This window comes from Thalia democratica, unplaced genomic scaffold (genome assembly GCF_965202585.1).
Source record: "Thalia democratica unplaced genomic scaffold, ktThaDemo2.hap1.1 HAP1_SCAFFOLD_142, whole genome shotgun sequence".
NCBI classification, from domain to species: Eukaryota; Metazoa; Chordata; class Thaliacea; order Salpida; family Salpidae; genus Thalia; species Thalia democratica.
The window spans coordinates 82254-94259 of NW_028139288.1; the positions used below are offsets into that span (position 1 = coordinate 82254).

Consider the following 12006-nt stretch of genomic DNA (forward strand, 5'->3'; position numbering starts at 1 on the left):
TAACAGAAGTTCTTAAGCGTACAAGCTACTTTTGAAAAGTAACTCTCGTGGTCTCAATACTATTGTACATGTCAGGCTATATCAGTTTTTTTGGGAAAAGTAGGAAAATTTCAGTTTTTATTAGTTTAGATGCCTGAAATTTTTTGAGTATAACATTAAGTTTTCACTTTCGTCTTTCAAGCATTAGGCTTTTGAAGGCAAAATGTATGTACAAAAACTTTAAATATTCTGAAAGTAACTTATTTTTATTATTATTATTATTGAGTAGACCATTAAGATTTAAGTTAATTCTAAATAAACATTCAGTTATCAAAGACTAAATGTTAGTAAAAATTTTTGAATTAAAAATGAAGTTTGAGAGTAATTTTTATTTTGATAGAGTAAGTTATATTTTGGTGTTAATTTACTTTTAGATAAATTGTAAGTTTTTTAAGACAAAACGATTGTTTGCAAAGAGCTTAATATATATGTAGGCTTAAGAAAGTATCATTTAGTATGTGTGTCAGTGTTTATGTAGTTTAAGTTATTAAAAAATGAGTAAGCTAGCAAGAAAGTAAAGTGTAAAAATTTATCTGTCGCACTAGCATAATAATTTAAGTTCAGATATTTTCATGATAATTTTTAAGGACCATATCTTTTTGACAATTTGAAAAATCAAACACATACTAGAAACTTCTATTGTTAATAAGCTACTCAACTACAACTTATCTAGTAGATAATATTGTTCCAAGTAATAAGACCAACTGGTCTCCGACCAACAAAGGGTAGGGTTTCCAAAACTTGTTTCATAAACGCCCCTTTGGCAGAAATTAAGAAAATTGCCACCTATTTTAGACTTATTTTGATTTTTCACCCTATAATCAGTTAATTATTAATTAATTTTTTTATCCGTTACACAACCGGATAGCCAAACCGACATATTTGCCAATTTTAAGACAATATAAGTCTAAATGAAGAAACGTCAGGCAATTTAACAACTTGAGAATTTTTGATAATTCTTTGAAAATCGTTAATACTTGGGAGAATAATTGTAAAGCTGGTGCTTTTAGATTGCTCAAAAATTAATATACCTAGATTTTAGCTCTTACTATTTTCTTATATACTTGACCTAACTTTATGGTCACTAGTACTAGCTTTATGACTTCAAATAGGATTGGTTAAAAATAAAACTTGTTTTTAAAAAATCAAACATTGTTCTTCCTGAGTTACTTTTAGATATTGATTAACTATTCTGGTAGAAAAACATAGTAAGTGATTAGGGTGTAGAGTTTTTTTTTTAATCTTCTGTTTTCTCTTTCTTTACATCAATTTATTTTATAGGCAACTTTTATTAGGAGTAAAAGTAATCAAGTATATAAAATAGTAAAAGTCTAAAAGAATCATTGGACATTTATTCTTAAAACAGTTTATTCGTTCAACAACTTTACTAAGCATGTAATTGCATTGAACAGGAAATGACTTTCTCTATAAAAATTTAAAACATGAATATTTTTTTGATATTAAGCGAGTATTTTTTTTAATTTGCTTAAAAATTCAAATAATGTAATTTGAGATTCGATGTAATAATACAAAATGTAAAAACAAATGCGTGACTTGTTTTTGTTTGAGTGTTTATCAAAATTGTTTGAAGAGTCCAACTGAAAGTTAATCAAGATTTTTCTAGCTTTTTTTTCGAATAAACTGTAAATACTATTCCTATCTTAATAACTTTAAGAGTTGAGAACTCTTTATGTTTACTTTAAAACACTTATCTAAGACAAAAATCAGTCAATTTTTTTATAAAAGAGTTGGCCTTATGTTTTACTATATTTGCAGTAGTTTTATTTTACATAGATGTTCAAATCTAAAATTTATTTAACTAAGTAGACAAAACTATTTTAAAAAGTATATAAACTTTTTGTATTTAAGCATATCGGTATAATTATCTATAACATGACTAGGTTTACAGGCTTAACTAAAAATAAAAACACTTTAAGAAAGCCGTTACTTCAATAAATCACTATGTTATATTAGTGATTAGGTGAACTTTTATTCTAACTGAATACAACTAAATTAAGTAGTTTGATACCAGTACTACAAATCCTAAGTTTGTTTACTTCATTTAAGCAGACTATAAACTAAAAACAACTTTTGAGGTTGCTTAGAACAAATTTCATTCAAGTAACATAATTATTTTTCTCAAACTTATAATTTACAACAAATTATTAAAATCTTACAGTATTTATAAAATTGCCTTTCATGTTACAAATTAAAGAAACCAAAAAAAAAGTTGTTTGTTTCTTTAATAACCTACAATTAATGTAATTTAAGGTTCATCTTACTAAAACTATTAAGGTAAATATATATTTTTTATTATAGTTAAAAATACATGACAAAATAAAAAATAACTTTATTTATTTTACAAATAAAAAAACCAGACAAAAACTTAGTTATCATGCTTTGCATGGTAAAGGCTAGTTTGAATAAGTATAAGTAAATCACACATATTATACATTCACAAATTAAAAAGCCTAATATAGCATCAACTTGCATATAAGCGTATGAAAGATTGCGAAGTGTTATTGTTATAGAAACTAATATCAGGATGAAAATAATTCTTGAGATTAACCGAACCTGTTGAAAATAGTTTATTTATTGGTTAATCATCTAATAAAAGATGTTTTAGTAGTATTCTGTGGATAAGTTATGTATTAAAAATTTTTGTATACAACTACCGTTAACTTACGCTATGTACTAATAATTATATTCCTTAAAACAAAGTTACAATTTAAGTGTTTTTATCAAAAAAATAATAACTTATTTTTATAACAATCTTTAAATATTATATAATATTAGCAGGGGTATATATTCAGCTCTGTTAACAACATTTTTACTAAATTTGAACAAATCTTTCGTAAACTAGAATTAAACAACGTTAAAAGAATCAGCAATAACAATTAATGCTATAAGCTTGATTAATTTGCTTATAACGTTTAATGATGTTATCAAATTCAAAAACTTATCAGAAAGGACTGAACTATCTTATGAATTTTTGTTTAATAACGCTAATATTTAAGTAAGCAAACTAATAAATTATAATTTATGATGTTTTTAGGTTTAAAAGTATTATATATATTAATCATCTGTGAAAATACTTACGTCCATACTGTTGTCTGAATTTCCAAAATAAAATATCAAAATGTATGTTTATTCTGAAAAGTTAAAATCTTTGTTAATACACATAAAACCAAATTTACAATTACAATTTGCTAAAAACTAACAGTATAAAAGAAAAGGTTTTCTTTTTGGTTGTAGCCACTTATGTTTACATAGAAAATTAATGATATACCGTTTTTCACTAGGTATAAGTAAAAAATAAAAACTAAATTCTTATTTAATATGTACTTTAGGTTTACTTAACTAACCCATTTTATGAATAATACTTGTTACTTATTTCATTCCTAAACTATTTTGCTACTATCTTTATGTACTTTGAAGCTTCACAAAACTTTAAGAAAGTTATACCTACTAAAGTAGTATGTATAACTTCTTAGTTTTCATTACTTGAATAACTATTCAAATGCCTTATTAGGTATTACCTTTGTTTAACTTTTATAACATACATAAGTTAAATTTTCTTAGTTTACTGAAAACTATATTGTTTAGTTATTTAATGGTAATATTTTTCTTTAAAAAAGCTAACTTACATCTAATAAGTAAAACTTCATTTATTTTCTTTTTCAAGTTTGAGTTTACTTAGAGTATTAAAATCTTTTTTTTTTCTCAATTAAACAACATTGTTTAGTTTAGAATAAGTAAAAATTAAATTAATCAAATAATATATTTTTCATAGTTTTTGCTTAATATTTATAAAAAATTCTAACATATAAATCAAAACGTATTGTAGGACATTTTTTTTTACTACTTTTACTTTTACTTATATACTTATGTTACATTGTTTGTATAAGTTGCTAACTACAAACTTAGCTAAATTAAAAAGCCTTAGTATTTCAAATTAGTTCAAATAACTTTATAATTTTAAAGTTTAAACTATTTTATGTTAGTTCTTTCAGCCTTTATATAACTAACAATAATAAGCAGTTGAATGTGATTCACTATTTTCAGTTTTGAAAATAATCTACTTGAATAAATAATATGATATAATTTGAATCGCACAAATATGTTTAATGTTTTAAAATTTCAATATAACTACACTTTTTAAAATTACAAAAAATGTTGTTTACTTAATTATTCGTTTGAATAATTACGCTAAATTGTAAAAAAACACATTAAATTTATTATTGTATAAAATATGTCGAAATAGAGTAATCAAAAACAACTGAATTCTTATTTACACTACTGCTTGATATTCAGAAAACTAATAATTTGTATGTGTTAGTAGAGTACAACCATTTTAAGTAGATGTATAAAATGTTTACTTTAAAAACAAAAAGCTTATACTTTAAGCATCTTTAAAATAAGGTAACCAATTTTCAGTTTAAGTTTATTCTAAAATCTAAATTTAAAAAAAAATTACTCAGATTAATTAATTTAAAATTAATAGATTAAATTATTTTATTTTAATTTAGTTTGATGTAATTCACATTCTTATTAACTTTTTTTTTCCTTTTATTAATTTTTTATCTAGGAAATGGCCAAGGCAAATGATAGTGTAATATACTACATTTTGATTTTGGGCCAAATCGTAAAAGATATTAACATTATTTATAAAATAACTATTTACGAGTTTTAATAACATGCAAACTAAGGGAAATCAAAAAAAAAAAATTAAAAAAAAAATATTTATTTTTGATTCTAATACCATTTGATGAAAAAAAACGAAAAAAAACCTTTATTTTTGGAGGGACCCCATGAAATAATTCCAACCCCAAATTAAATATTTTTTTTTTAAATTAAAGGCAAAGGTGCGTTCTCTATAATAAAAAAAAAAATTTTTAGATAGCTTTTAAGAAAAGGAAAATAATTGACATTAAAGTTTTATGTTTTTTGAAAAGTTAATAAATTTTCCTATAACAATAACTTTATGCTCGTTTTATTTTCTTTGTCTTTTTATAAACTTAAGCTAGTCTGTTGGCAACAAACGAGTAGCCAAAAACTACTCAAGCGTTAAATTTTAAACTAAAACTGAAAATGGGTCAATAAAAGTTATTATTGTATGGCATTTGGGTAACGCTGGTTCACCGTTCATAACATTGAAGATAAGATATAAGTTTGTGTTTTAATTGCAAATTACTTAGTAAACAAAATAAATTTTTTCTTGGCTAATTCTGAAATCAATCTACGGTTTGTTAACTTGAGAATTCGTGAAACATTTAGAAAAATTTGAAAACATATTTATACTCAGGTCAAGCAGAAAGATTTGGTTTGTTTTAACTCAAAGGTGATTTATTAAAATACTAAATAAATTTAAACTCACCAAATAAAATATTCAAATTGATAGCTTTTTGTTATACTTTGAAACTATTTTGTAAATTATTTCTTGTAGAATACCTAGCTTATAGTTTAGGATTTTTTTAATGTCAAAGTTGTTTTTAATTTAGTTTTCTTAGTAGTTATTTGTGCAATTTTGAAGCATCATTATTATGTGCTCATTGAACCATAAAAACTGGTGTTTACTTGCAGAAAAAAAGCTCATTTTTGGCAAGAAAACCACTACAGCTAAAATAAGGATAAAATAGAGAGCCAAACTTCTTATTTAATGTTGAATGTTGAATAAAATTAAAAAAGGTGCTATATAAACCAGTAACAGGGGTATTCTAGCCACAGCCTGCTGCAGTAAGCATGTTTTCTAAATAGACACTTAAATTGTTTGACATTTTTGTGTAAATTTTTTTTAGAGTACATTTTTCTCATTAAGTTTTATTTTTATAATTTAAGTTTTAAGCATTTACTCCTCATTTTAACTTAAAAGTTCTCAAAGTAAAAAAATAACACTCAAAGTAAACTTAAAAGATAAAGTTTTTTATATTATACATAGTCCTTAATTTTTGTTAGTGTTTGCAATTTTTCTTCAATACATTATGTTGATTCATTGTCATGACTAGTTTTATATAAAGGAGACCTAAGTAATATCTAATATTAATATTAGTATAGTTTAGGTTTAATTTAAATATGGTTTTCAGTGTGGTTGGATACCTAAGTATGATCTTGCAAAGTAATAAGATTTAATTTATTTTACACAGTTATTTATTCACTAAATAATAAAAATCCTATTTAAGATTTCTTTTCTAAGGTATTATTTCTTTATCTATTTGTTTATATTTTTAATATCTAAATATTTATAATTTGTTCAACAAGACTTTTTAACTGCTGAAAGGAACATATCCTGAAAATTTAAGGTTAATATATTGAATATTTAAAGTGAAGAGAATTTTTTTAAGGATTTTTTAAAATTCGAATATTCCGACAAATAATTCGAAAACTTTTTACAAAACTGACTATATTTCCAATATTTTTTTAATTTATAAAAAGCAGCTTAAACTATTTATATGTAGTTTTTAGACAAAGGTTTATGTTATTCTCTCTAAAATAAAATGTTTTACTTCTCTATAGCTTTAATAAACTAACGAAAAACTTACCTTTTTCATTTTTCAAGGTATTCACTTAAATTTGTGTGAAATGACCCTTGTACAACAAGAAAAAAAAATTACTTTTAAATAACTTGTCCCTCATATCTTAAATTTAGAATTTTTTTAAGTTTTTTAAAATTAATATAGCATTTTTTATATGACATTCACAATGTTTTCTTGTAAATAAAAAGTTATAAAATGACTAGCTTGATATAGTCTTAATATGTAAAACTTTTGTAAATTCAATTTTGGCAGTGACCAACTCGAAGGAAATGATAGCACCAAATATTTTTCTGATGTAAATTTAAGTCGAAAAGCAAAATAAAATGGATTGGGTTAAACTTTTATTTTTTCAAAATAATTTTCTGGTCTTATATGGTACAGTAGGTGCAATTTGCTTTTCGACAATAGATTTAGCTAGTTTGTGTAAGGTCGTTTGAAATATATGCACTCAAAAGTTGCTTACGCATGGAGCAATATATATTTAAAAGAAAATTTTACAGTTTTTCCATTTGGGTTTACAGAAATTAAATAAGATATATTTTTTGTATTAAATTAAAAAAAAAAAACTTTGTTTTGGTATTGCGAGTTAAAAATTTTTAAATAAATGTGAGAATTTGTGTTTTTAATTTGACTAACAGAAACTTTAAAAAAATTATCTTTATTTGTAAAATAAATTTAATGTTGTATGATCTTAAAATTTTAATTTTAAAACGATTAAAGTTAATGTTAAAAAAAGACCAAATTCATTTACCTTGCTTTGTGATTTCTTATGCTAAACATTTTATAAACTTAGTGACATAAACTTAGTTCGAAACTATTTAGTAAATTATTTCTTGTACAATACCTAGTTAATAGTTTAGCATATTTTTAATTTCAAAGTTATTTTCTAATTCAGTTTGTCTTGGCTGTTATTTGTGCAATTCTGAAGCATCATTATTATGTGCTCGGTGAACCATAAAAACTGGTGCTACTCTCATAATAAATGTTCATTTCTGGCAAAAAAACCATTACAGTTAAGTTAAGGAGAAAAAAAAGAGTCAAACTTCTTATTTAATGTTGAATGTTGAAAAAAAACTGCTTTATATCCCAATCACAGAAAGTGCTTGGGCATTCTAGCCACAGCCTGCTGCAGTAAGCATGTTGTCACATTTAGACACTTATATTAATTGATTATTTGTTTTAAGTCTTTTTTAGTAGTAATTTCTTCTTTTAGAATTTAATTTTATAGTTTAAATTTTAAGCAGTTATTCCACATTTAAACTTAAAAATTCTCAAAGTAAAAATAACAAAACTCAGAGAAAACTAAAAGGATAAAGTTTTTTTATATTTTACATGGTCTTTAATTTTTGTTAAAGTTTGCAATTGTTCTACAATACATTATGTTCATTCATTGTCATGCCTAGTTTTATATAGAGTAGCCCTAAGTACTATCTAATATTAATACTAGTATTAGTATAGTTTAGGTTTAATTTAAATATTGTTTTCAGTGTGGTTGGATAACTAAGTATGATCTTGCAAAGTAATAATATTTAGTTTAATTATCATAGTTAAATAATAACTACTAAACAAGCTGATTGGAGTATTTTTATCTAAAAAACGCTGTTTTCAACCTGTTTTTCTATAGAAGTTAATATTCAAACCTGATTATTAATATATAAAAGTAAACTTTAAATACAAAACCAATAAAAAAGTTATTAGGTTACTAATTGTATATAAAGTACTTTCAAAAAAAAAAATTATAAACTATACAAATAAAAACTCATATGCATAAGTTTTGAGATATATTGGATGATGTTATTTTAAATCATAATTTCAAAAAAATTGAAATGTTACTTAATTAGTTTTAATTAACTTAAACAACATTAAAAAAGTATACTTGAAAGATAATATATAAAGCCTAATGGTGTAAGGAATTCTCACGATGGTTTTAAAGACTTTTTCATTTAATATTTCAAAATCTAAATCCTGTTGAAAACACATAAACAAAAAAATTTTAGATATTAAAACTTGAATATCATCAAATGACAATTATATGCGTTGCCTGATGTTGGCTTTTAAAAATCATTAAGTTGAACATTATAACATCCAAACCAAGTAGTTAACACATTTATACATGAAAAGACACTAAATTAGATTAAATTACAAAGAAAATATTAAATTTTCACTAAATTAATGTCGTAATCAAGTTAATAAATGACATAGTCAGTTTTTAGTGAGCACAAAACCATATATAAAATAAAATTATTGTATATGTGTTGACCTTGCAATATTAAACTAAGTTTTTAATTGCTGTGTAGTTTAAAATTGAATGGTTTTTTCAACAAACATTTATTTTACACAACAAAGTAAGTATAATTTAATTTTAGTAATTACATTGAATATTTTTGAAGTAAAACTGTACATTTAGTTAATAAATAATGCACAATAATAATTTATTTACATAAAAAGCATTTTATAACGGTAGTTTTAAGCAACTTTATAAATAGTTTCCCAAAACAAATGTAAAACTTAAGAACACTATTTTTTGTGACATCACAGTAAAACTTTATTTTTTTATTTATCTAACATTTTTCAATAGTACTTTTTACTAGTATATGTGAAGAAATCTTATTTAAAATAACTGTGTTTAAGTTATGCTATTTTCCAGGTGATCATATTTATTTTTAAAGCGATTTTTAGCAGTTTTTCAGTTTTCAATTTTACTAGTTATTTTATAGAAATTTAAAATATTTTATTTTATTGTCACTATAATCATTTTTAACACATAAATACTAAAACATTTATAGATGACTAAAGAAATAAAAAATATTAAGATTTCAGTTAAAAGTACTTATTTTTCTAAAGTTTGACCTAAAAGCTATGATATGCAAACAAATTTTAGTTAATTAGCATTAAAGACTAAAAACTACTTAGGAATAAACTTTTTAATATAAAGTTTACAATTTGTAAAATTTGAAAATTTATTTACAATATTTACGTTTTTGACAGTCCAAAAAAGACAAAAGAAGAAAAAGACAACATACAAAACTTAAATATAAAATTTTAAAAATTTTTCACATAGTTTATTTTTAAATATTTTTTAAGTAAGTAATTGATAGTTTTTATTTATTATTCAATTATCAAAATATACACTAAAAAGCAACTTGCTTTTTGTTGATTTATAAAAAAAAATTTTAACAGAAACACTTAAAACTAAAAATGAGTAACAAAACAAGAATAAACAATCCCAAAACTATGATAATAAATTGTGATGATTTCATAAGAAGGAAGGCTAATTCTTATCTAAAAATGTGCAAAGAAAATTCCTCAAAATGTCTCAAAAACCAATTTAACGAAAACACAAATGAATCTACTGAAAAGGGTATTTGTTTTATTGTAAACTTAACAACTATAGTTATTCATTTCGTTTAGAACCTGAAATACTTATTATAACAAAGAAAAAAGTTTTGCTTAAAAAATTCGAAGTGTACTTTTTCAGTTAAAATAAAAGAATGTGTTTACATATGTATGAAGTTTAATAAATTTTTAAAGTAACTTAAGTTTTTACTAGTAGTAGCTTAAGCTTATGAAAAAAAGTAGTTTAGCTCTTACCCTTTAAAAATGTATTATCTACTAGTTTAAAAACTTGTATAAATTCTAATATTTTTTTTCAGATAAATTAGCAAAGAAAAGACATGATATCATTTCAAATCTCAAAATGAGCGGTGTTCTTATAGAGAAAAGGTTGGAAAAAACTGTTTGCGAATACTTTAAAAAAGAAAAAACTCTTAAATCTGTACCTTTATACCTTGAACTCGCATATTTGTTCAATTCATCTAATCTTGCGCGAGAAGCATTAAGAGTTGTTGAACGTTGTTATATGAGCGTAATAGAAAATAAAAATTTCTTGCATCTGAGCTGTGACGTCGTCAAAAAAATTCTCCTTTCATCAGAACTGCACATTACTTCGGAACTTGAAGTTTTTAACGCAGCAGAACGTTGGATCGGATTCAACGCGAATGAAAGAAAAAAGTTTGCGAAACCCCTCCTTCAGACAGTGCGTCTCCCATTGCTGTCGGATGCAGCCCTGCAGCGTTTGTTGCTCGAAACCTCTTTTATTTGCTCCGACGAAGAGTGCAGATCGGCAGTTGAAAGCGTTTTGCTGCACCGAAAAAAGTTTGTGACTAAAAACGCAGTTGAAATGTCGAACAACAGGTATTGCAGCCAGAACTCGTTTGATGTCTTTTTGTCGGCACGAAGAACAGAGTTAAAGAAAGTTGTTTGCGGAGACTTTCAGAACGTAGAAGTTGGCTATCCGGTGGCTGAAAATGAAAGAATTTATAGAGCAGTTGTGGTGGGCAGAAAAGTCTACTCTATAGTTCGCAACCAGATAAACAGTGAAATGAAAAAACTCGTGATAAAAATGCACGTCGATGGCGCGTGGGAAACCGTGGCCACGATGAAGTACCGCAACCGGTTTTGCGTTTGCAATTTCATGAAAAACATATTCATCATCGGCGGCAAATTCAAACGTTGTTTCATGTGCTTATCCGCGGTCCGCTACGACGCGGAGTCGAGAAAAACAAGCTCGGTGGCTGGAACGGCGAGGTTCAATGCGGCGTGCACCGCTTTCGACGGCGGAATCGTCGCTTGCGGAGGATTTGTTCGGGAAGATGCTCAACGGGATATTTTTCAAGAGCAACATCCTTACACGGAGTGCAACAGCGCTGAAGCGTTCGACCACGTGGCCGGGACGTGGTCGCGAATGCCCGACATGGTCAAATGTCACTACGATCACAGTTTGGTGGCGATCAAAAGCAAGCTGTTCGTGGTGGTCAACAACGTTTGGAAGCGGGACTGCGAAGTGTTTGACAAGAGCAGCAACAGATTCGCCGTCATTGCTTCTCCTTTGTCGTTCCATGACGTTTGGCATATTGGTGTCCCAGGAGCTACTGCAATCGGAAAGAAACTTGTTATTTTTGGAAAAAGAGAAAAAACAATTGTATTTTATGATACGGAAAAAGATGAATGGTATCAAGAAACATACGGCTGTTTTAACACTTTACATTATAAGTCTTGCGTTAAACTTCCTCAAATATAAATCCTAACTTATTGTTGAATATATCAAAGCATTCATAAAACAAAAATGAACTTTTTATTCTCAAAAATGTGCAAGTCAAGTTAAATTAATATGTTAAGAAGCAAACAAAAAACTGTCGTATTTACCTTTAACAACTATTACTGATATTTTATACCTCGAAAAATAAAATAGTACAACTTTTATTACATTCTATTTAGATTTTTACAAAGTTTTATTTATTTTTTAACTTAGTTTAAACAAAATTTTATTTCTTTAGTATTAATGTTTTCGCTTTAATTTAATTTTGCTTATAATTATTCAATCTGACGGGCTGTTTCAGCAGTTGAACAAATTTACTAAGTCTAGTGACAGAAA

General features: G+C 25.3%; 1 protein-coding gene across 1 annotated transcript; it reads left to right on the forward strand.

Moving 5' to 3' along the window:
* Positions 1-10269: 10269 nt before the first annotated feature.
* On the forward strand, positions 10270-11652 carry LOC145845737 (kelch-like protein 25). The gene has a single exon (XM_082952807.1). The coding sequence runs from the start codon at positions 10270-10272 to the stop codon at positions 11650-11652; it is 1383 nt and encodes a 460-aa protein (XP_082808933.1).
* Positions 11653-12006: the final 354 nt, after the last annotated feature.

What these genes read in the sequence shown, in the direction of transcription:
- LOC145845737 (XM_082952807.1), top strand. Translation starts at nt 10,270, where the DNA reads ATGAGCGGTGTTCTTATAGAGAAAAGGTTGGAAAAAACTGTTTGCGAA.